This window comes from Anopheles moucheti, chromosome X (assembly GCF_943734755.1).
Source record: "Anopheles moucheti chromosome X, idAnoMoucSN_F20_07, whole genome shotgun sequence".
NCBI classification, from domain to species: Eukaryota; Metazoa; Arthropoda; class Insecta; order Diptera; family Culicidae; genus Anopheles; species Anopheles moucheti.
The window spans coordinates 7,958,180-7,984,328 of NC_069142.1; the positions used below are offsets into that span (position 1 = coordinate 7,958,180).

The 26,149-nt window shown below is 44.5% G+C and overlaps 3 protein-coding genes across 6 annotated transcripts in view; 2 read left to right on the forward strand and 1 right to left on the reverse strand.

Moving 5' to 3' along the window:
• The first annotated feature begins 22 nt into the window (after positions 1-22).
• Positions 23-5,941, forward strand: LOC128306651 (uncharacterized). The gene is made up of 4 exons (XM_053044224.1): positions 23-208; positions 284-1,742; positions 1,807-1,998; positions 5,790-5,941. Exons 1-4 carry the CDS (start codon positions 23-25, stop codon positions 5,939-5,941), a joined length of 1,989 nt encoding a protein of 662 aa, XP_052900184.1.
• A 465-nt stretch (positions 5,942-6,406) lies between these two features.
• Positions 6,407-9,302, reverse strand: LOC128306524 (adenosylhomocysteinase). The gene is made up of 3 exons (XM_053044060.1): positions 9,027-9,302; positions 8,203-8,393; positions 6,407-7,677 (listed from the first exon to the last, which is right to left on the reverse strand). Exons 1-3 carry the CDS (start codon positions 9,049-9,051, stop codon positions 6,595-6,597), a joined length of 1,299 nt encoding a protein of 432 aa, XP_052900020.1. The 5' UTR covers positions 9,052-9,302; the 3' UTR covers positions 6,407-6,594.
• Positions 9,303-14,020: 4,718 nt separating this feature from the next.
• LOC128307481 (neuroglian) overlaps positions 14,021-26,149 on the forward strand; it is a 35,642-nt gene continuing 23,513 nt past the window's right edge. For all 4 annotated transcript variants that reach the window (XR_008287631.1, XR_008287632.1, XR_008287633.1 and 1 more), the window contains exons 1-3: positions 14,021-14,127; positions 23,573-23,865; positions 23,961-24,087. Coding sequence is in view for 1 of the 4 variants with exons in the window: in XM_053045359.1 (XP_052901319.1) it covers positions 23,754-23,865; positions 23,961-24,087 (239 nt within the window). In the remaining 3 variants the exon portion in view is untranslated. The remainder of the gene's footprint in view (positions 14,128-23,572; positions 23,866-23,960; positions 24,088-26,149) is intronic.

A 26,149-nucleotide genomic window follows, 5' to 3' on the forward strand; every position in this document is an offset into this window, starting at 1 on the left:
AGACAGAGCTGAGCGTGCAGAAATGAAGTCCGAAAAGTTAAAACAGGAGACGGATGAAAATGGCAACGAGTACTGTAACCGGGCCGTGACCACACCACCAAACAAGCGAATCAAACTCCCCAAGAACCGATCACAGCTGGGCAGTGACTTTATAGCACCGGATGGTGGTTGGGGCTGGATGGTGGTGCTGGCTGCTGGATTTTCCAATGTGAGTATGACACTTGCCGTGGGTCTTCTACCTGTTCTTCTAAATTCGTTCCCTTCCATTTTGCATCCCCAACAGCTCTGCACCTTTCCGGTGTTGCAGCAGTTCGGGCTACTGTTCCGAGATCGTATGTCGGAGTTGTCGATCAGTGCGTCGGAGGTGACAACCATCATCAACACACACTCAGCACTGACCTCCATGGTAGGCTTAGCAAATGGGCCCATGTTTCGTCGGTTCACCTACAGGCAGGTTGCGTTCTTCGGTGCGCTATTAGTAGGTATCGCAGTCTCCCTCACATCCCTCGCCGATAGCTTCTTCGACTACATGATCACCTTCGCAGTGTTGTATGGTGCCGGTGTCGGTATAAACGCGTCCGCCAACTCGCTTGCGCTAAACACCTACTTCAGACAGAAGCGCCGCATCGCCACCGGGTTCGCCTGGACACTGACCGGTCTTGGACCGATCGTTGCACCCCATCTTGTCACGTTACTGCACCGTTACTTCAGCGTCAATAATACGGTTTTAATCTTTGGAGGCTTCGCCATGAACGCGGTAGCCTTCGCACTACTCTACCAGCCCGTACAGTGGCACGCAAAATCTCCACAATCAACATCCGAGCCGGATGAAGCAAACCTACCAACCACTCCACCACCCAGCGAACGTTGCATCTACTGTCAAACAGCGCAGGATCCCGGTGCGGTCCCCTTCAATACACTCCCGGTCGAGCGGTCCGTGCTGGACCTGATCGCGTACGATGCCGCCGTTGACACGGGCACTCCGATGCTGTCGCGCGCAAATGATGGCTGGTACTCGCGCAGTTCACTACGCTCACTGTACAGCTCCCGGCACAGCTTAACCACCCCACGGTATCTTTCCCAGCGTCCATCCGTCCTAAGCCTTGGCGATGCGCGTCCATTCATCCCGCTCCCGGCAAAGGACGCGACAGCATTCAAGATCGACGAGTGCCAGACAGAGGACTGCCCGAACGTCCAGGCCGAACATAAACCCCTGAGACGTCCCACCGATCCGACTCCCCTGCTCCACAAGCCCCATTGGAGTGAGGTGGAGGCACTGCCCACGAACGGCTTCAGTACAGCACCCGCCGAAAAAGACGTTCTCAAGCAGGCGTCCAAGCGACTCGCCCAGCTGGTCGAGGAAGCTCGTCCAACCACTTGTACCTGCTCGGAAACGCTTCAATCGCTGCTCGACGATGCTCCGGAACAGGAGCTGCCACTCACCTTCCTGCAGCGTATCGTGATCTTCTTTGATCTGGATCTGTTACGCGATCACATCTACGTTAACATCATGATAGGCATCACGATCGCCAACTTTGCAGAGCTCAACTTCTCCATCCTGACACCGTTCGTCCTGGCGGACTTTGGCTGCAGCCGGGATCAGATTGCGATGGCCATGTCCGTACTGGGTGTGACGGATATCTGTTGCCGCTGCCTCGTACCGCTCATTGCCGATCGCATCAAATGGCAAAATCGCACATTCTTCCTCGTGGGCGTCATCAACATGGCGCTTGGTAGAGTCGGTACGTGCTAGCAGAACTTCAATGGGGGTGGATGTTCATGTGAAAAACTAACTTTTCTTCACAGTTTTAGCGCACTTCCACAGTTACACCGTTGTGCTGGGCATTGCTTGTTGGATTGGGTTTAACAAGGGACTGCGGACGGTGTTTATGGCACTGGCAATTCCGTCACACGTCCCATTGGACCGACTGCCTGGTGCAACTGGGCTACATCTGCTATTTGCTGGTTTCTTCTACCTGTTCGTCGGTCCCATTGTCGGTAAGTCAAGTTATTATCAAGATTATTGCTCCACAAATTTTAGACAACTCAAGAAGTCGTTTTAAATATCATAATGATGAGATTAGATTTCTTATTCTAATGGCAGAATGTTTGTCATAGTTGGGGACAGTTAAAACCGTAAGTTCCTTGAAGTACGGCTGAAATAAACTCACTCAGACAAGACTGAGTCTGAGAGACACTCAGTTGGACTTCTAATCTCATCTCTGTACACATTTATGACTCTGTTAGACCTAGACACATGTGTCATTTCCAACTAGCCAAGAAGTCTTTTTCAGTTGACACAAGAATAAGAATAAAAGTCCGCATAGGTATTTGCATAGTAGAGTGATATTTGAGATCAATACGAAAAGTACTATTCTTGATGTACAGGTGCAGGCTCAGGTGGAATGCAACTCTCAACCCTGGAATCGCTATTTAATTCTGCGATTATGACCTCCTCCCTGGGCACTGAACTTACTGACTCTGCAATGGGGTAGGATTCGAAGTCTCTTGAAAGACTCTCCTACCCAACTCCTATGTCCACACGTCCTCGATGTGTAGAGTAGTAGCATGTGTCACCGTATATCCAAGCTTGTAGGTATTCGGGCTTGTTCCAATTTCTTGAGCGAATTGTGGTACATGGCAGAACATGAGGGCCTGACTATATCCTCTCTGGGCACTATCATCCATTAATGTTCTTGTACTACTCAAGCAATCTTCTCAGTTGTAGTAACAGCAATCAAGTGCTTAGTAATTAAGAGCCTAGTGGAGTGTTATTTTGAGTCAGTTAACAAAGTACATTCCTCAATCTCAACTATGGAGCATTATGCGAATCCGTGAATCATATGACACTCGCTAGATACATTCACGCCACCAGATAGCCAATCATCAGGTATCGAATACAAACTTTATAAACGCTTTGATGTAGAGCTACCGGGTAGATGCTAGTCAGCTGTTTTGGATTGCGAAATATCAATACACACCCTCACAAACCCGCTTTGTTCAGCTGATGTTCTGTTGCCACGCAATACTATCTGTGCCGTGAGTCCCTTGTTTGACCGCTTTGAACACGCTAGAATAGGTAGGCAGATGAAACATACAACATGGTGTATTGCGTGTGAAAAGAATGGAAGCGAACGGTGCGTGGTTTGGAGTTCAGCGAACGGCAACCCGAAACAAAGGAAGTGACTCAAAACTGGATCGATCGGTTACATTGAATGTCAAAGTTGAGTGAATCCAGCACAAACCAGAAAAAAAGAGACGTAGCCCGCCAAACATCACATTGCGTCCGATTGCGTCAGCGCGCATAAAACGCGTGAAAGAGGAGGATATTGTCCGTGCCTTTGTAGGGTGGCAAAGGGAAGCAATTTTACGACTCCGCAGGAACAGCTGGTTTGCATTTGGATGTGCTCATCTTCTGCTCATCTCATTACCATCGTAATCGTTTCGCACAGCTCCGATGGCAGCTCCGCGAAAAAAAACACACTCACACTAAAGCAAAGGTCCGACCGTTTTGCGAATAATTAAATGGTGCACCGAAAGCTCACTTTCACTTCAGCAGGGGAGCGGAAACTCACATAATGAGATGATGACGGTTTTGCTCGCCCGTTTTCGAAGCGTTTGCTTTGGGAATTGATTTTCCTTCCTGTGGCCTGTGGGTTGGAGTTTTCCACACGTTTGCCCTATGGTGGATTTTCTTCCACGATGGATGAGGCGGGACACAGCAACCACGCAATCAATCGATCGACTGTGGTGCACAGCGGAAGGAAGACATCACCATTGCGAAACGAAGAAGGAAAAGCGTCTTAATTAGCAACGCTTTCCAGCTGATTTCGTGTCTCTATAAACATTGCGCATAGCAACAGGGACGCGCTTTCGTGTGGCCAAGCAAACAAAGCCAAGTTTAACTTCAAACTAAGTTAAAACAAATATATCTATCCTTAGCTACTTACACACGCGCAAAACGAAGGCCCCGTTGGGTATTCCCTTTTGGGCATACGCAGGACCTACCTTTTTCTTTATTTTATGCGAAACGATGCTACAATGCGACCGAGTGAAATTAACTTAGCCACACATACTCACATCGCTCACCACATACACAAACACGCACACACGTGGAAAGGGATTTTCCTGACGACGCACGGTGAACCTGTGCTGATTGTAGAGCTTTTCATTTCACAATGAAACACCAACCGGACACCGGAGACTTTCTGCAAAATCACATTTGCATGGTTGACGCATTTAAATACACACACACAGACACAGTTAGGGGTTAAATGACGGAATGATGCGCGTATTGAGGCTTGGGTCCGCCGGTATGTAAACAAAAACATACGAGCGCGTGCTTTTTTCCCTTTCTTTTTCCGCTAGACGCCACTTTACGCTGAACCTTTACGGCGAACAATTGTACACACACTTGCACACATACGCTCGCAGGGAAAATGAAAACACAACAGGAAAGGGCTCTTTAATACCAGCGAGCTGTACCAACAGCTGCTAAAGTTGGACTGGTTTTTCTGTTGCGCCCTTCGCTTAAGGTTTTTGGTGCGCGTGCAAATCTTTCATTCTCGATCTCTACCTTCTTCTTTGTTGTTTGTTTCGTACTCTCTTTCTCTCTCGCTCTCTCTCTCTCTCTCTCTGGTTCATCCCCAATGAAGGTTCGTTTTGTGATGCGATGGAATCTTTCGACCAAACAGTAAAGGGCTCTCTCACATACACATAAATGCGCGAGCCCACGGTCCTCACGCACACAAAATGGATTGATCGAGTACGCACTCTGCGTACATTCGCTTATCGATTGGCAAAAGTGAGAACAATACTTGACTAACAGTTTGTTTTTTTTTTACATAAATTTCCATTCCATAATAATTTTTTTTTAATTTATTTTTCCAATTTCCACATCCAATTTAGACGGATATTTGTATCGTTATCAATCTGTTTCGTCCTTTGACAGATTTTAAATTTAAATTAAATTTGAATTACTTTTAAAAATAAAGTATTATAATTCGTTAATTTAGTTTTTCATTGGGATTTGTTGGTGTTTTAAGATAACACATATATTGCCTTTATTCTTAAATTGCAGCTTCCTAAACATTTATGGTTTGCAACCTAAACAACATGGTTTTGTTAGATAAATAGATTTTTTTCCAGGAAGATACAGTAGGAATGAAATAATATTTATTTATTTGCATCAAACTAGATTTTTGAATCTCATGCTCAACTCTTCCCCATATCAATTATATTAAAAGCCATTCATTCAAGCCAGGAGTCATTCAAATCGAAAATCGGCTCCTTAGGAAGCGGAACAAGCTCATAAGTGATGGTCATAAATGTTGGAAAATTCATGAATCTTATAATAAGGTTAACTGTAATGTGAATTTGATTCAGATTCACAAATGCGTGAAATGAATGAATCGATCTGAATCTCTTCGTCTATTGACCTTTTTTATTTAGGTTTTTAACATATTATTGCTAGGGAAATATTCCTTTTAACGAGGAAAAATTCGATTTTAAATAGCGATTGGGTTCTCCTGTAAAGTTCTTTTTTTGTCAGTGATCGGTGCCGAAGTCGAAATATTTAGTACATTATGACTGATAAGGAATCTTCAAGAGATGCAACGCTCCACCAGTCGATGAAGTTGAGAACATGTCATCAGAATGATCAAGAACGATCAAATAACAAGGAGTAATGCTCCTCAGGTTGATAAAAAAAACTAAAAAGAAATATGAATGAGACGGAGACGCTATTGTTTACTTGCAAACCCTAAATTGTATTCTTCTTCTTACACCAGGATACGTGCGGGATGCGACAAATTATGCCACCACACTCCATTTCCTCAATCTCGCCACGTACACGACGGCAATCTGCTGGTCGTTGGAGATGTACTACTTTACGCCACGCGCACGGCGGCGCCAAATGGCCAAGAATGCTGCCGGAAGTTGAGGCCACCCTAAGCCAAAGCACTATCTTCCCATCGGACGAAAAGTGACAATAAAAGCGGACCGACTGTCATGCAGTAAAACAGTAAAAAAGGTTTTTTTTTCTGTAAGGTTGCAATGTGCTGTTTTGTTGTTGAGCAGCGTTCGCCTATAATTAAAGACACCGAACCTGAACCCTCCACGAGTCAAGAAATCCGATGAAATTAATACAACTTGGTGTTATTAACAAAATTGCTTTGAGCGTTTAAAAACAATATCCTAAAGCTAAGATTGAAATTTATACACGGAGAAATATCACAATAGAGATAGTGATTTCTCATTGCGATAACTGTTAACATTCGACGAAAATTTCTCAAATTGATTTTAAGCAACCTTTGCAGTTCCCGTGAAGGCATACGAGCGCGTAACGTAAGAATGCAAATTGTCACGCTTCTATCACTTCATCTTGCGAAGGTTCAACGCAACGCAATCCAGTGGGCGTCGGATGCGATACGAAATGCCGACATTGGTATTATTTATTCAAAATGTGAAGTGATCCGCAAACTTATTGCTAAGCCGCACGCCGAAACCATACTAAACACCATTCCAAACCACTTGTGTTGTGTATTGTTCGTTGCAATTCTTGCTTTAATGTGTCTCATCTCTTCCGTCTCATCGTTAGTAGCGATAATGGTCCGGTTTGTATGGTCCTTCGGCCGGTAGGTTAAGGTACTCTGCCTGGCGCGGGCTCAACTTGGTCAGCTTCACGCCCAGCTTGTCCAGATGCAAGGCGGCCACCTCCTCGTCCAACTTCTTCGGCAGCACGTGCACACCGATCGCGTACTTCTCCCGGTTCGTCCACAGCTCGATCTGTGCCAGCACCTGGTTGGTGAACGAGTTCGACATGACGAAGCTCGAGTGTCCCATGGCACAGCCCAGATTCACCAGACGGCCTTCCGCCAACAGGATGACATGCCGACCGTTGCTCAACTCGTACCGATCCACCTGCGGCTTAATGTTCACCTTCTTCACCGCATTCTCGTGCAACCATTTCACATTGATCTCACAGTCAAAGTGACCGATGTTGCACACGATCGAGTCGTCCTTCATGTTGAGGAAGTGCTCACCCATAATGATGTCCGTGCAGCCGGTCGTTGTGACGAAGATTTGTGCCTCCTTGCTTGCGTCCTCCATCGTCGTCACCTCGTACCCTTCCATCGCCGCCTGCAGCGCATTGATCGGATCGATCTCGGTGACCAGCACGCGGCCACCGGAACTCCTCAGCGCCTGTGCGCAACCCTTGCCCACATCACCGTACCCGGCGACCACGCACACCTTGCCGGCAATCATCACGTCCGTCGCACGCTTAATACCGTCCAGCAGCGACTCCCGACATCCGTACAGATTGTCGAATTTGCTCTTCGTAACCGAATCGTTCACGTTGATCGCCGGCATACCGAGCCGACCCTCGCGGAACATCTTGTACAGATTGTGCACACCGGTCGTCGTCTCCTCGCTCAAGCCCCGAATCTCCTTCAGCAGTTCCGGATGTTCGGCGTGCACCAGATTGGTCAGATCGCCGCCATCGTCCAGAATCATGTTCAGCGGCTTACCGTCCGAGAAGATGAGCGTCTGCCGGATGCACCACATGTACTCCTCATCCGTTTCACCCTTCCATGCGTACACCGGCACACCGGCCTTTGCCATGGCTGCGGCTGCATGATCCTGCGTGCTGAAGATGTTGCAGCTGCTCCATTGGACCTTAAAAACAAGAAAAGAAAAAAAACAATAGAAAAAACAACTCTACCAAAGCATCAACAACTCTCACTATCTCGTGGTATGCATTACGCAACCGTGAACGCGTGCGCGACCGGGAACGCAAACAAGGCCCTCGGGAAACCATACCCCCATCAGCAAACAACAATCACCGTGGGGTGGCAAACCGGGCGCTAAAATTAGAATACGACAACTCCATCAAAAGAAGAATCTTAATCTAAGCATAACTTATCGCTTCGGGCCGCGTCACCAGGAGAGCGGGGACGATGTGTTTGTCTGGCTTTTTAGACAATTTTTGACCAAACAAGGCAAAACAATCTTTTGTACGTCCAGCGGCCTTATCCCGCGTCATACGGTCGATCGGTTCAGCAAAGGTTATCACCACTTCCGCATCACAGCAACAGCGCATAATATGCCGTCGTCTCTCAGCAATACCGATCTTACCGATACTTCTTGTTGCTGTTTGCTTTCTTAAGAATTTTTCAGGCGGCCGAGATGTTACTAACGTACCTCGGCACCCAGCTCGATCAGCGTTTCGATCAAAACTGCCGTCTGGATGGTCATGTGCAGGCAGCCAGCTATCCGGGCACCCTTCAGGATCTTCAATGGGCCGTATTTTTGCCTGCACGCCATCAGGCCGGGCATTTCGTTCTCGGCCAGCACGATTTCCTTCCGCCCGAACTCGGCCTGTGAGATGTCGGCTGTAGGAAATGGTCAATGAGAACATTATGTTGTTAAAATCGTTTCATTACATTATTTTATGCTTGTTTGCTTGTTGATTTTTCCCATTATTTTTCCGCTGGGATTTTCTCCCTTTTCTTTGCGACTTGCGACTGCGTAAAAAATATCGCGAAAGCAAGTCGCTAAGAATTAATTTAAAAAAAATACCTAATAACTAATAATAACAATCGAACGAACAGACAAAAAGCAAATTTACAATTTTCCTAATAAAGTAATCGTTTCTAAGTTTGGCAGTTACTGCGTAAGTACGGTACACACTGACAGCTTCATTTTATCAACCAATTAAGAGCCACCTTTTGATAAAAATTTTATGACTGAAAAAGTCTAAATCTAACCGTGAACAGTTAACAGCGTATTGATGCAGTTCTTCTCCTTAATATTAAAGTCTATAACCTTTATCAAGTTGCTTGCTGCCTCTAAATTAGCTATCTGAGTCTGAATGAAATCTAAATCAAACCAGACCCGGCGTTTTTCGTTTGTTGCTATTATTGACTTTACTATTTAACAGACCCATCGTGCGGTTTGCAGGGGATGAAACAACAAATGATTATGCCGTATAAAACCATGTGCTCGCCTGTGCACTGTAAACTTACCGACTTTGTACGCTGGTTTTGCCATTGTTTGCTTCTGGTTGCTTGTACTGTTTTTACTGGATTGATGCCTTCTTTTCTTTGCAACACGGTTGATAGAAGCGTACTGCGTCTCTGAGTCACGTCGCCTTCACCTTGCACTTGAATGGGCCTTTTAACTGTTCGGCTGAGCACTCGGTTTGCCGGCAGCTGCGAAGATGTCTTCAGGTTAGAGTCAACCGAACGAGTAAGAATTTTATTACACGTGCTTAGGGATGAAGTTAATTTTAACCCGGTACCCTCCGTACCACCTACCCAGGAAAGTACAGGACATCTGTCAAGTTTTTTGACACAACCGACATGACATTAATGACAGCTGTCGTGTGTGCGAATTTGAACAGTGGTTGATTGGAAATCAAAAATTTAAAAACAATCAAAAGCTTCTGTTTGCTTGTATTGAAGTAAACGTTCATAAAAATGCATCAAAGTCTTGATAAAACGAAAAATATAAAGTTCCGATTCAATTCAATTAACAGGTATGAAACGCCGAAATTGCTTAAAACTTTTATGAAAATCATTTTTTATGTGCGATGCAAATATGTTAAACGAAGCACAAATTTTGGTAGTCAGATAAGATTACGACTAACCAGTATTATGATTGGGAGGAGCTACTAGGTGACTACTTTAGTATTCTGCTGTGTAAAATCAACAAAAAGCTTGAATCTTCGTTAGGAAAAAACTTCAACGGATTGTGTCGATTTAAATTGTGTAGTCAGTGAACTATGAAGAAAAGATTGCTTTTTGGTTAGAAACCAGTGAACAAAAATGTATGAAATCAGAATGTAACGTAAATGTAAAATTCTTTACAGTATTCTTCCATTTTTACTTATTTTTTGTTTTCTTCTATTCTTTAGCAAATTATTTCGGAGACATTTCATTTATGTAATTTTTAAACATAATATCTAGATAGTCCGAATGGAATATTTACTAAAACATGGGACAGTGTACAAAAACCTTTGAACAGCACTAATCATAAATTAGAATAAATTAGATAAAATTAAATCAGTTGCTGAATATGAACGGAGTAGAACAATACGAAGTGAGGGAATACGAACGTAATTATTTCATTTCATTTTGTACCCAAAATTAACTGGAACCTCTTTAACACAGAATCTTGGTGTAACCAACAGTTAAAACAATTATTAATTTTCCTCTAGAATCATTTAGCTAATAGAATAAAATTTTATTAAAATTCATTCAACTTCCAGTGATGTCCATCACTACAGCGTTCCATTGGAAGTGTGCACGGGTACACGCGCACTCGCCCACTGTTCATTTTGCTTGTTCCACCTTTTAGGCGTCCGTACGTTCATTCGCGTAGCGCAGTTCATTTGTCTTCAGCCTCTCGAAGCGAGCGGATGTGTGCCATCCGTGCTCGCGGCCAGTGAGTGATATAGCCTGCAGGTTAGAATCAGTGGCAGAACGCTCGGCCACATCAAAAGCGTGTCTGCATCGACCGTCTCTTCTTTCGTTCACGCTTTTCCTTGCTTTTCTCCGCACCTGTCTCGTTGGGGTACGCGATTGTGGTTATTAAGCTTGTGCGTGCTGTAATCCCGCGAGTACGAAAAGTGTGCTAGTGTGCGTGCGCGTATTCGTGGTTGTGTTTGTTTTTGTGCGTGCGTGTGCGTAGCGTAAGTGTGTCTAGAGCGCGGCTAGACCGTGGCCGAGAAAGGTGGCCATTCTTTCAATGAGAACACCACCAGCGCCATCCAAATGTACCTAATACGGACGGAGATCATCAAGCAACCCTCCCACAGTGGCAGACCCTTACAATCGTTGTTCTTAAATGGGTGAAAATGGTGCTGACATTTTCCATCGAGAACGGAAATTGATTACCCGCTTCGTGACCGGTTTTGAGAATGTAGTGATTCGTACGAGAAACTGCAATTAGAAGCATTGATGAAAGCGAGAAACCTTACCAAATACTTCATCCCTTATGTTTTGTTCCTCCTATTACCTGAAGTCAACCCTCTGCGCTATGCTGTAAAGAGCAATGCTTTAAGAAGGAGCCCCGTGGATTTTAATGTTATGTTGGCACATTATAGATCAATTATCATGTCTACTCTACACACCTGTCAAACCGTCACCTAATAGAGACCAATTTAGACGAGCAGAAAGCGATAGAATTCTAATTAACCTGAGCACACAACTCGCTTTCGTTTGTGAAGAAATGAAGCAACGTTTTTTTCCGTTGAAAAATGTCTCCTTTACATTGTAGGTGATGTCACTTCAGTGTCCAAAATCAGAAAACCTCACCATTGTTTTCCTGTCCCAGCAGCGATGTCTTGAACTTTGGATAAACTTTGTTGGTGGGATTACGATTGTCCATAAATCAAATTATATAGAAAGTTCCGCAAAATGTACATCCAGACCACGAGGCAGCCGACATGGAGTTGAAGGTGTTAAAATTTATTGGTCCGCCGCGTTAGCCGGAACTCTTTCGAGAGCGGTTTTTGGGAACCTTTCTTCGGGGGGCTTTATGCGGTTGTGTGGGTAGTAAGCCCCAAAGTGGTCGGGGTGGGCTCCACCACAAACATTAACGGTACTTCTCCCTGGAGGAAGAGGGGGTGGGGGGAACTATTGCAGTTTTTGAAGTGCAAAAGAAAGTTATCGAAAAAACCTACAACCCCTAACGGGTTTTGGTGGAAAACAGATGCAGCAGTGGCTCCAGAGGATGGGATTAAGTTGCTGGACGAAGTTAAAGCAAGGAAATTTTATGTGTCCATTTCCCACCAGAACATCAGAACATTCAACTCGACCACTGTAAACGCACCAAACAAGGCTTTCCTTTCCTGCAAAATACCGGCGTCGTCGTCGTCACACTGCGTGTGTTTTATTTATTTTTTTGTGTTGTGTACTCTTCTTTTGTCGGTCCCACCCATTCGCTCTCTCTCGCTCGAGCGCACTGTTTGTTGGGGGTTGGTGGTTGCGTGGAAGTATAACCGGACGAAAAACCCGACCCAATTCTGTACAGTTTCTCAACGTATGTGCGCGCGCGTTCACGTTGCTGTTTTATGCGTGCGAGTGTGTGTATGTGAGAGGATTATTCGGGAGCTTTGTTTCGTTGGCGTTGTTTTCCCAATGTGGAAAACGATTGGGTTAATATTGTACCCAGACTAATCAGAAGGTGATACATAAAGGATTGAAACTGCACAGAAGGCAGGAATTCTTCACAATTGTCAGTAAGATGAGATTTGTGGATGCATTTTTCTTTCGTTATTGTTTTTCCCTCACACACATTCACGCACACGCAGCATTACGGTTCATCTCACTGCCAACATATAAGGTGAGAAAGTGAGCAAAACCTGACAGAGGACAATTTTTCGAGAGAAATTTTATGAATTGAAAATCTTTCACATGGAAAAAGAGAGTTTTGAAAAAGTGTTTAAATAATCTCAATCTAGCTTCGTGCACATTATGCGTGCCGCTTGGCAATAATAACCGAAGAGGAAAGCCTTCTTTTAATCATTCTCACGCATCACCAACTCACTGCTCACTTCTCACCACATTGGAAGCTTTTTTTCAATTTTTACTTCACCCGTTGGTATGAAGTTTTGCTCATAGTCTCTCAAGCTCAGGAAAAAAAATCCCCCTCGGAGGGGATGCAAAGCTTCATGCTGCGTTATGGTTGGCGTCGGGGTGTAGGCTCCAATCCACCCCGCCGGCGTACGTGTGTGCGTGTGCATGCCGGCGTACGATTTGCTTCGTGGTAGTGTGTTGTGCGTGCGTTCTGCTTGGTTCGCGTGTTGGAAGTTTGCGCCGCACCCTTAACAATAAGCTCCACCATTATCATCGTCATCATCTCAACCCTTGGTCGTTGGGTGTCCCTTAAAGGTGGAAAAGGGAAAATTAAACCACGATACACCACACGCAATTTCATTATCTGCTTCCCTTTTTTTTGTTTGTGGTTCTATTTTCATTCCTGTCATGAGCAAACAAAAGTACGATCGGTGGTTAGGCATCAGTTCCACACACATAACACACGCTTGATGTGCGTTTGAAAAAGAACCGTTGCAATTTGAGTATGGGACCGGGTTTTTTTTTTTGAATAATTAACAAAAATACGCGATCGCGCAGTGAGCGTTGATCTCGCGATGATCTCACAACACTGAGAAACCGTAGGGTGTTGCTCACGATCGAGCGGGGGTGAGATGAGCCTATACATCGTTGTGGGCAGTTTACATTGAGAGCGAAAGAGAAAGCATGTCATTTTTAAGGCGTCGTCGATCAGGTTCCGTACAGAAAAGCGTTTGTGTGCGTGTGGTCTCAGGTATGTTCTCTTGTAAAAGAAGGGAAACAAACCCCAACCCCCAGCCCACAATAAAAAAATGGGTGTGAGGTGGTGACCCTTTCTTTGTTGACGTCATTTTTCTCGCCGGGAAAAAGGTTTCCCTTACGCGGAATTATTGAAGCCTTTGTTTAAACGGAAACACAACAAGAAACATAAATAAATGACAAATTATTTGTCAAAATAGTTATTTTTCATTTGGAAAATAGAAAAAAAAGATTCTTCAAAAATGTGTCTTGAAAGCCATTTCAGTTTAGCTTGTTTGAATATTAAAATTCATTATAAAGTACGCTAAAATTGGATTTATGTCCAAATACAGAGGTGTTATTTATTGTTAATTTTTAAGTTATTTGCCATTTTTCTCCTACGTGTGGCGTTTTTCCTTAATTCGCAATCGTGTTTAAAAAAATGTGTTGTCCAGAAATGTTGTGAAATAATGTAAGGCTTTTTTGTCGCTCGGCAGAACAAATCAAACAAGCGTGTGTGTGTGACGGTTGGGTAATTTTTGTGCTTTTCTTCCGTTGTGTGTAGTTTTAAAAACTGTTTGTCGATTAGGAAATAGTGCCTGTGTATGCGTGTGTAAAATCCCATCATCAAACACCAGCAATCAACCTTTTTTTTTTGTAGCAGGCTATCGCCGAATAATAAAAACGATTTCCATCGCATCGAACCGAACCGTGTTTAGTTGTGTTCTGTCCACACATCAATCAAACATTCAAAGGAGTTGGAGAATACCCGTAGTAGGGAGAACGGATTTAATTCTTGCGTCTAATGCTGGTAAGTGTGTAACTTCAATAATGCTGTTTATAATATTCAAGCTTAACTGAAACTTATCTATTTTGCATGCTCAACATATAATATTACAGTGTTTTTAAAATTGTATTTAATTGATTCTTAAATACGGGATAAATTACTCTGAATCTATTCATGCAGATATTTCAGATGAATCTTTCAACTGACTGATGAATCTTTCCACTTTACAACAACGTCAGAGGAATGAAAGAGCAAGAACGGGGCATGAATTATATTGTTTATACCATAATGAAATACACTTCCCAGTATTATTGATAGATGATTGGCACGATTTCATCGACGTTTCCGTTTTGCTTCATTCAGTTTGACCTTTTCTGTTGCCCTATTTATGTAAAATAGAACCGGGAAGGCAACAGGGAAAGAGGGAGCATCAAAAAAGCGAGTAGAAACATCATTTCACTTCTTGTAACGAAATAGAAATGTAAGAACATCTAATGATGTAGAAAAAGAAACATATTCTAAACGTCAAACTCTTTCCGATATTTTTTTGGTTTTTCATCGCATTGCATATGGTGCTCTAGTAAACAAACACGGTGTAATGCGGGTGTGTACAAATATAAACAACAAATACGGCACCGGGATGTGATACAAAAGTCCTGTGTGTAACCCTGCCGCCAGGGCAAGCGCCGCTCGCATTGTTGTTATTATAGATGTTTGTTGCGCAATGTGTGTTACTCGTGTCGTTTCGCAGTGCTTACACACATACAATCGTATTGTCATCCCTTTGCGCTAACCCCCTCCGGTAGTTGCTACTGTACGTGTGCGTGCGTGTGTGTAAACTCGCACGCATTTCTTGATGCGTGAGGTAAACACGCACCAGCGCATAACATTCTACCTTCAAATGAATGCTTTTCATTGAGAAAAAAATGATTTTTATTGTACCAATACATGCGGACGCGGTTGTGAAAATGGAAAATTTTGTACAATTAACAAAATATTAGCTGCCAAGAGACGAATTATTTGATAACGAATGAAAATATAAAGTGACACACCTCTTTTCCACCTTCATTTTGTTTGGATGCCCCTCGCAATCACCTATTGTTGATTTGTGTGTGTTTTTTTTTGTTGGTTCTCATCAAACCGCGATCGAACGACATCCCCTCTACAACACAGGGCCTTGTCAACTTATGGGAGAATGTTTTCTAACTGCACCTGCTTCCGGTGAAAAGCGGCAAGTAGAGCAACCGATAAATGCCGCCACGAACGAGCACACATGCATGCATTCCTAAAATGCATACATTTCCAGTTGCATTCACACTACGGGGTCGTGTTTATACGTCCCTCACGGACGACGACCGCGCTGCGTCAAACCGCGCTCTGCAGACAGCAGTAAAACAAGAAAGTTGTCATTTTAAAGCCGTTACGAATTGTACGGAGCAGACACACAGTGAAGAAGAACAGAGGGGGGATTATTATGATACGGAAAGCCAACCACATAAACCATAAGTGGAGGCGAACCGTAAACCGTCAGCGTTGGGGCTTCTGTGTGTGGAGAAGCGAAGAAGGCTAGAAGGTATAACAGAGAAGGAAGAAAACGACAACGAATGAAAAGACAAGCCGGGGTTGTTGCAGTTCAACAAGGGGTGTGCATCAGCCCACAACCTTTTAGCTAAGCCGTTGAAGGCGTATTCTTGGCGATGGTAAGAAGGTAAGGTGTGGAAGAGGATATATAACCGTGTATGCACAATGCAATTAGTCATCGTGGCACACAGAGAAACACAGGAACTCGCTGCAATTTCATGTTTTTCGCGTGTGCTGGTGGCAGATAGGCCACCAGGAGTTGCGTCATGTTCCCATCATCATCCACGCTGGACAAGGATACTGTTGGAGGTGCCTCCTACAGCGATGGGACGACCTGGTTCTGTTTGATCAATTAATCTTGCGTTCGAATTTAATTTCCTTTCCCTCCCCTTTACACATGCTTTCAGGGCTGCGAGATATGGTGGAGAGGATGTTGTTTTATTGACTTCAAGCCAAGCGTTTCATGAAGGAAGATTTTTTTTGAAATACAATTTCTGATCGTGAGTTGCCGATAGACGACATCCTGTTTTGAGATTGACCTTTTTTCTGGGATGAATAACTGCTTTGGTTGGAGAGAGTTCGAATAGTGAAATGTTTATTAAGTTTAATGGCCTTTTAGTTTGCCATAAATTGTGCTTCAATGCCGATATCAACTGATTGCGATGTTTTTTATATTTCAATACCTTTAAAGTATAACTGATGTTTTGATATTGTTTTCAACAATGTTCTTCAGCAACTTGGAAAAGGTCACCCTGAACTCCACGCACCTATCGCACATTGCCGCCCATCCTTCCGGAAGTTGTGTGACGGGTGATGATAAGCGCATTATCGGTTTAAAATTGCATCCCCCAAAAGAAGCGATTAAAAGCGGAGCAGATAGGACAAGGAGAACCGTTTTTAGGTCAGCTGGTGCTTGTATGGCGATTAACGGTGAGGAGGAGGATGTTGATTCTAAATGGTCGCGCCAATGACCCCATGGTGGTTGAAATGCTATGTCTTCTTCATTTTATTGTGCGCTACTGATATGGTTTGGGAGTGTGGTACCTTGAGTGGAGTCACTCCTGGAAGTGTGCAATAATTTGCATTTTTGTATCAGTTATATCCGGGGGTGCTCTGCAATGGTGAAGAATTTAAGGTCTCTTGAAGTTTCAACAAGTTCATCTACTCGACTCCTTCTTCCACCAACCTTCCTGCTGTTACTCCGGACAAACTCAATGAAAATGACACTGGACAACCCAATCTGTAAAGTCATCCACATGGTCAGAGAAGGTGTGGTAATCCCAAATTCAAATGGAATGATGGCGTTGTTGCATCAAAAATTCAGGATAATGGATTGTTAGGGCGGTGGGCGCTTTAGAGGATCCCTCCAGGGCAAGAATTCTCCAGAATTAACGAATCAAAACTAGGTATTGATCAAATAAGCCTCCCTTAGATGTCTAAAGCCTTTAGATGTTAGCCTAAAAAATTGATTGCATACTTTCAGGCGATAGAAACCTCAGACACAAACACGCCGGGTACTTATTTCTCCAACAAACAAGCAATATGGACAAAGATTTAGATAGCGAAAGTGGTTTGTTGTTGGTGTCAAACCGTGTAGGAGATGAAGAAGTAGCAGAAAAATTGGCAACTCAATTGAGCGAGGGCGCAAAGTGCGATCTCTTCATTCACGGGGGTTTTTTTTTAGTTTCATCCCGATTTTGCCTGCTGTTGTTTTGGCGGATGCACACGGTGAACATAAATAGAAAGCGTCAAAGGTGTCCTCTCTCTCACTTCCTTTTGCTGCGCCCCGCACCAGGGTGTGAAAGGTGTTGTTTTTCACCGTCCCTTACATTTATAGGCGGTGGTGGGATTTCTACTGCTCTCACGGTGCAGCAGTGTGTGGTAGAGCAACAGATCGTTTGAGTTCAAGTTCGTGTTCGGGAAATTGTTTTTATATCCTCCTTTGCTCAGTGCCCTGCCAAGTTGGATAACTTGCCAAGGAAAATGGAAAGCACTCCCTCAAGCCGTGCAGCTTACTGACTCATCTTAACGGCAATGCGGGATGACCTGTGTGCCCTCAATAGGGCGAGAAGGGTGGGTAATGCAATGAGAGTACTATTTTTAAACTGCTCATTGAAATAAGCTCCAGTAACCTACTGGCAATCGTTCGAGTGCAGCAAAAAGCAGAAGGTCTCACTTTCCTTTTCCAAAGATCTAGCTAGCCCACCCCCCATCACAGTGCTGGTGTGCATGACATCAGTTTCCCGCGTGGAAAAATGAGGTCAAACTGAGCAGAGTTCGGGTCCTACATCATTACGCAAAACTTTCCACCAAATTGGCCTTGCCGCGTGCTCTGGTCCATGTGTGTGTGTGTGTGGTCGATGAAAATAAATTCTTCACATCTTTTATCGCGCCCTCCTCCCTCCGATCTGAGCGTTCTAATGTGTGTGTATGCACACCATGGCAGTGTTTGTTTTCGTTTGTAATCGAGCGCGTCCCTATGTTGCGACAGCCACGAATCGACAACCCCGTATGTGCGTGGTACCGCGCTTCAACGCCGTCATCTCTCCCCTCTGCACGAAGGTGCCCTGGGTGCGTTTCGGAAAGATGCTCTTGATCATGGCACATCATTTTAGCAGTACAGGGCTGGCGGGGCAGAGAGAGAGAGAGAAAGAGAAAGAGGGAGAGAGAGGCAAAGGTTTTCTATTAATAGGAGTCCTCCGAATGTACTCACTGTGAAATCTTCGATTTTTCATCGCGCTGCTCTTTGCTCCGTGTGTTGGACGTGGTTGTGTCAAAGAATGGAAAACTGGGAGAGCAGTGGAACGGAATTATTACATTAAAATCCAGAAGATATATAGCTCTGGAGGATTTCGAGTGTAGAACATCTGTTCCAATACCTCTCCAGATACATCCAGATAACTCCCGATTGGGAGTCTCAGCTCAAGCGTCATCATAATAGTAGGTGAGCTTCCTGCTGTACTCTAAAAATTGATCTGAACTCATCGACATCTTGACAACTCGCTGTACCAGAATTCATTGTCCAACAATTTCCTCCTTCCTATTCTCCCTCTGAGATACGCATGTTTAGACAAGAGATCAGAATTCACCCTAGAAAATGACGACATCGCCCAAGATGTCCAAAGTTCCATCTCGAGGACATTGGTGTGTCAAGAAAGGGTTTTTTCACTTTCGTTTGTGGTGGGCGTAGGGGAGATATCAACAATTCACACACACACACACACACGTCACATTGTGGCGTCTATTTGTAGCAGATCGAACATGAAAAGAGACCTCCCTTCTCACCCAACTACTTCGGGGTTTTGCGTTCCTTCATCTTCTTTAGCCGTTGCGGGTGATATCATCTGCCACCCGGACACAAATATGTGCGATCGGTCTGCGATCATCTTACCACAGTGGCTGTGACCTCCATCCGCTGCCCAGGCGCGATAATCTCGGCGATGACGAACCTGCAACACACTGCACGTATTCTTCCACTCGCCGAACACACACGCACCGTCTGGTGCTCTGGGAACGTTGGAATGTCGTCGGAACAACCCCTGCGTTTGATGTCGCCTGTTCGCGCACACCCGGACAAACATCTGCAGGAAGACAAATGTGGTCTCATATATGTTGCTGCCATTCGGGATAGTGTGCTAACTTGTGCACCCTAATGAAGTGTGGAAAGAGCCGAGAAAAAATGTCCAAGAAGATTATTAGTCGGGCATGATATTTCTGGAATTCCAACAGAAAAACAAAACTTGTTTCCTAATTAAAATTGGGGTGCGAACTCTGTGCGAACATCATCTGGGTAGACGGGAGTTGCTCAATTTTTTTAGCAACTCGTCTAGACACACGGTTGGTCCTTTAAGTAATGAGTTCCATTTGTTTCCCTTCGCCCGTTACTGATGAGCATCCGGGCGCGTCGTTGCGACCGTCGCTTTCCGGCGTGGATTTAATTACTTCCGGGCGTCGTGGTTGTGTGGGCGATATTGGTGGGAAGCCTCAGCAATACTACTTGTGCTGCAGTCCTTGCTGAGCGGCTCTTTCGCGTTGCTCTTTCGGATGACTGGACGGAGGAGAAACTCCTTATTAAATCCTGTTATGTCCATCGGGTTTTGCTTCAGCAGACCGTGAAGGGGCCACGGTGGTTGTAACCACGATAGCTAGGTTAAGTTGAATGACCTGACATATCTTATTAGTTTGTCTTTGCTTGTCAACACCTCCTTTACCATCGTCCTATCCTTCATAAGCGTGTCCCAGTTACAATAAGTTACAATGTACTCGGCAACCTGTAGCGCGCTCTCATAACTTGAAGCTATATTTGAACGACCCTTGGAGAAGATAATTCTCACTACCCAGCGTGTCACGATTGACATATCCATTGACAGTTTTCTGGACCATTTTGAAACTTGCCAACCGGTTGCTCTTAATACTGCCACCCCTGCAAGGTGTCCAAATCCGGGGCGTGTTCAGTTCTCACCCAAGAGAGCACACGTGTCGCTTTTACGCCCGGTGTATTGTTTCCCCATTATATTCCGATAAAAAAACCACCTTTCGAAGGGGTTTCCACCATTGTGAGTCAGCAATTCCAGCAGAATTCAGCAGAGTAGCAGCCAGAGTAAAGGAAGTACATTTGAAATGGAAACGGAAGGAGACACCCATTAGCAAGTTCGCTTCCGGCGATCGAGAAATTCTTTTTTTGTCTCTTTTACTTCGATAAAGAAAAACGTCCTATTACGCCAAACGTCGCCTTGCTGTCTGCTCGATTCTGCCTGAAATAGTATTATGCTAATCATTATTCACAGCAAAACAGGGGTTTGAGATACCGTTTGAGTGCCGTTGCATTATTTGGCAGTGGCTTTACATTACGAGGGAGACAAAGCTGGGAGGTTCAACTATCCGGAAACTGAGTCATTACACCTGGGACCAAAAAACAAAATGGTAGATGAATAAAGCAAGAATTGTTTGAGTCATAATGTCCGGATATATACTACGCAGAGAAAATAATTCTAGCGATTCCTTGGACGAGATATTACAGAGTTGAGTGCTCAGTGTCCAGATGCTCCAAGGCACTTCCACCTGCACCTCCTCCTGACAACCCTATCAATATTAAAACGCAATATCAAATATGCAGTCTTACCACCTCTCTTCTGCTGTTCGGGAAATAGCCCGCCAGGGATTGACTTGGGGAATTCACGGGACCCGTTGCTGCTCCAGAAACCAAGCACTTTGCAGGCTTTGCGCACAAAAATGACGTCATTATCTGTGCAATCATGAAAAGGGTAGGAAGGAACGTTCCCCGATGGGCAAACTCTTGGACATCGGGGGACGGAGTCATACCCGTACGGTGGGTGGGAGAGATGACCCGCTGTGGGGTTGATGCATAATAAATCGTATATATCCCCAATGCTTCTTCGTTTCTTTGGCAAGTACGCACAAAACCTTGTGTGAACTTCACAGACAGAAGGTATCCCTGAGGCAGGAACTTCAAGTCTTCGTTCAATCAAGTTTATCGTTCGGAGTTCTGGGAGTTGCGTGTCGCTGGGAGGGAAACGAACCGTCAAATTGAAGAACGGTAGAGCTCCACAGAATGACAACGTCCCAAGTGCTCGATTTGGGTGATCGGCTGAGCGATTTGTCATCGTAAATCCCCTCATATCAAGTCTCTTTTCCTTCCTTCACGGAAGCGCAAATTGTTGTGTGTTCAGCAGTGGTACCGGAGATGATCACTTCACATGCAGCCGGAAGTGGACTTTTGATCCACAGTATGCTGCACACTCAACCAAAGGATGGCCTGCAAGTGCTTCCTCCCCCTCTTTTTTGCCGAGCTTATCAAAATGTTGCTGAAAGAGTCAGTTTCCATCTCGTGGCGGAAGGAGCAAACCGCAGACGTAAATTAACTCTTGTCTTTTCGCTTTACGATTTGCCTGTCCCCTCCCCGGTGGTCGGAAATTGCATTTTGGTCGTCATCCGTTTAGCAAATGCACACCACAAGAAGGAATGTTGCTGGGCAAAATCCTGGCGACGCGGGGCATTATGTTATTTAATAATGTGTCTCGGGGACAAATTGAGGCTATATCTCAAAACCCACTCCCCATTCGGCTGCGGTAAGAAACATAAATCTTAATTGCACGCATCAAACCTCACGACTCCCGGCACACTGTTTCCGCCTGATGGCCACTTCAACACGCGTCAGCACGTTGACCACACTCCAAAGATCATCAAGACAAAACTTAAAAACGAGCGACCCGATTTTTATTTGTTTGCTGTTCTTTTTGGAGCCATGCGCGCCCGCCCGCCATCAAATACATCACGCGCGCGGCACTGATGTGTGGTAAAAACCATCTGGAATATTAAACTGTACCGAGATTGGTTGCAACCTTCGGACACCGGTAGCTCTTGGGGATGGAGCAACATTTATTTTTAAAGTAAATAAGCCAAACCAAAACCCCTTCACGCCGGGGGACGGTTTGGCAAGAGACCACACGATGATGATGTCACCGTCATCTTTCTCCACAAATGCACCGAGAGGAGGGAGGGCGTTTGTTCTCCGGGTGACATAAACTCCAATGCCCTTAGAAAAGTTCCAGTAACAAAGATTTTTTGTTTGTTTGCTGTTGTTGCTGTTTGAAATCCAATACACCTCCAAAATGTGCGGGTGAACAAGAGAAAAGCAGAAGTAAAAGCTGTTGGATTATAGCATTTTTACACTTAATTTAGTGACAAACGGTTGATGCATCCCTTTTTTTTCTCCCCCTTAAAACTCCATATTCATTTCGAACCGGTCATCTCTTTTACGGTGGGCGTTTGAAAGATTGATGATGGTTGGTCTCGTGTTCGGTTGTTGTTGTGTGTGGCCCTGCATATTGTTAAAAAAGAGAGGACGAACCCAAAGCAGACAGGGGGGTCAGAATGGTCGTGATCTTAATTACCCTGCGAACTGAGCGCTTTATCTGTCCAGTTTGTAATAATCGACCGTTTGGTGTGCGCGGTTGGGTTGTCTCCATTTTGTTTTGAAGCTCGACGAGCACTCTCAGTGAGAGGGCTTCCTGAGGTTCTCAGGTACAACGGCATCCCCCTAAGGCTTCTTGTAGTCCGAATTTTACCAATAAAGTGACTAAGTTCATTTGCTGGAACTCTTTGCAGTAGCTTTGAAGTTATCTTTGCAGTACTCCAAAAAAGTAATAGAGGATCTTCGAGTAAGACAACCTCTGTGCACTTCAACTTCCGACCTTATATTTGGAGATCTAACTCACACAACTCCGTATTGTGCTCTGTCCTCAATATCTTACCCAACACAATCAATCAAATTTTTGGTGCAAAGCTTTATAACGGCCCCATAGACATTCAGCTGTGGACGGCGAAGGCTTCCTTCGAGCGTGAGTCGTTAAAAAGGTGTTAACTGCACCTTCTCACACTATCGGTAAACTCACGTCATGTAGCGATCTTTAGCCCCTCCACTCTAGTGTCCCAAGATGATGTCGCAAGAGGGTAAAGGGAGGTTAGGTGGAAATGCTCTTATGCCCGCCACATCATGCGCAAGTCGTGACGAACGCGGGCCCGCTCCATGCATGAGTGACGTTCTCGCGCGCGTGTTGTCCGTAGTGGTGTCGCTGGAATGGGCGTTGGCCTCTTACGCCGCGTGCGCACGCTAGTGAGGGTTAGGTTGGGTTTTTGAATGTTTATATGCCTGAAAGCCGGTGAATTTTGGGAAGAAACATATAATGTCAAAGCACACTCGGACGTGAGCGAATGTCGTGATTCGGGGCGAGTGACCCTCGAGCAGATTAATCTCTATTCTCCATTCGTTCCAAAAAAAAAAATGTATATAATGCTTCAATCGCTAGACATCGCCCGATGAAGAACTCTTCTAATTGTTTCCCCTTTTCTCTCATTCCTTCCACAGAGCTAATCGAAAGACGTTCGATTCCGCTAGAGAAACAGACCTAGAAGATCACGAGATCTTCACCTCACATCGCCCACCTCCCTTCATCCACCCTCGTGAAGTGCGTGTGCGCGTGTGTGTGTGTTTGTCTGGTAATCGAAAGACGACGTCCTCCAGGTGAGGACAACCATTCCCCTTCCCAATGTGGACGACACACCATCGAACCGGCCGTGATGCCGGTGGCCGTTGCTTTCAGCTGCTCCTAGCCGTTGCCATCGTGCTGACGCTCAACGTTCTGACAGTGCACAGTTTAAGTAAGGAAGCATAACAACACCCACACACACTGGCAATCCCTTCTGCAGTTTTTGTATGCTAATCGAACGTTATGTTTTCTGCTCACTTTTCGCAGTACACTCGCCACCGCGCATCATCAAGCAGCCGCCACCGGACGAGATGCTGTTCCAGGTGGCACAGCAGGGCGAAAGTGACAAACCTTTCCTGATCGAGTGCGAAGCGGAAGGTGAACCAACACCGAAGTAAGTACCGGGGGCGCATTGCTTTTTTTCTCTCTGGCGTATAGTCAAGTCCTAGTCCTACGAGGGCCATGCCACCGGGCCATCATGCCACCGGGCCACCCCTACGATTGCTTTAAAAACGTCTATTAGAAGACTTCTTCCCCGTCCCCGGGACATGTCCAAACAAAAGTACACCAAGCGAAAAATGTTTCCCTGTTGTCCATTTCAGTTTCCCTCTCAGGGGGTGGTTTAACACCACCATGATTTGCGCCGATTGTTGTTTTGTTTGTGTCTTCTGCGCTGTTAATCCCTAGGAGTTCGTTAATTCTTCCAGCATCACGTGGGGATGGAGATGCGGTAGACACGTGTCCGCAATCCTTTCGGAGTTTTAATTCAATTTTGATTGTACAAGCACATTGAGATGTGGGTAGAGATGGAACAATGCATGCTTCTTTAGTTTTATGATGGTGGAATAGGAGCTGTTTAGAATCACATTTCGTGGTAAGAATTTTACTTATTTGATTGTACGGCATTATAACCGCTATGCGGATTACTGTTGTTGCAGTTGAGTCCCCTAAAATTCTTGTATGTGAACGACATAGCAAGACTTATATGGTCGTCCGCTGCCATTTTGTTGACATGGTCAACAATCCGCTACGTAGAAGTTCTGGATTAACTTATATCAGTTGATTTCCAAAGTTATCAGAATTCTGGATGCAGTCTTGAAGTCATTGAAGAGATCTAAAGAGTCTCCAGAATTCTTCCAAGAAGTTGTCTTCTTCAAGATTTGTTGAAGATTTGTGAAGATCTAATGAATAGTTAATTTTCCATCTTAGGAATTCTCTTTCAAATGGAACAAGTCGTAATACAAGGGACACAATCTTGTATAATTAGTCTAGTGTTATAAAACCATCTGGGCAGTATTGCAATCATCTTCTATTTTGGAATTCTTCATTTGTGCTCGAGTGTTCAGATGTGAAACTCTCCACGTTGTGTGCGATGTTGCAGAGCACCAATTCGCAGAGACACGCTACAGTGCGATGTTTATTTATTTAGCGAAGAAGCGCTCGCGTTGTTTAAGAGTTTAAAGTACTGAAAAAACATTGGGTATCGAATATTGCAGACCGTTTCATCTACAAAAAAGCGATATTTTTTATAACCCTTAAAAAAGTAACGCGATCTCCGGGTGGTCATCCTGCAGAGGTCATACTTAAAAATAGCCTCATTGTGTTTCTCAACCTTTGCCAAGTCGCTAAAAAAATTGTTTGAAAATGTTCTCATAAATATAAAAATAAATATAAGCCACTCCAACTTAAAGTGACTCCATCGACTTCATTCAAAGGAAATTCTTGTTTTCCTTTCTTTATACGCCCCGTTCCCATCCGATTCCGTTCGATTATTGCGCTTGTAATAGTCCCGGGAGGGTAGGGAAAGTCGATCGATCAAATTCGCCTGTCTCTGAATTTGATTGTCTGTCTGGCTCCCGTAGGCAAACTCTGTCTGTTTCCGGGGTTTTTCCATCGCTTTTTTTTGTGGAAGTCGAGTTTATTCGTTTCCTGCAACTCAAGACCCGCTTCCCCGGACAAGATGGGAAATAATTGCTTTTCCCATTCGCTTTTTTACTACACACGTCCCAATGACAATCACAAAATAATCGAAAAAAAAGCGTTTTTTGTGTGGCAATCGAAAAAGGGTAGCTGTCTTTTGTAATGGTTTTTTAAATAATGTCGGTGTGGAAATTGATGGGGAAATGGTGCATTCTGCATGTGTTCCAATCGCGTTACTCCGTTAAGTTAAACCAGAGAATAATAAATAAAATTTATATGTGCATGAATGAAGACATAATAATAAAAAAGGCTCACATTTAATAGAAACAGCCGAGCCTGTGGAGGTTATCAGGTTGCAATATCTCGCTGTTTTTAATTTAATCTAACCTAAAAATGTGTCACTTAATTGAGTGTGCGCATTTATGAGTTCGTGTTGCACTCGTTACAGCGTTTGGTTTCTTTTGCACACAGTACCGGATAATGCGATGACTGGTTGCGTGGTTTTCTGTTGGTCTCTAGACCATAATCCAACTACA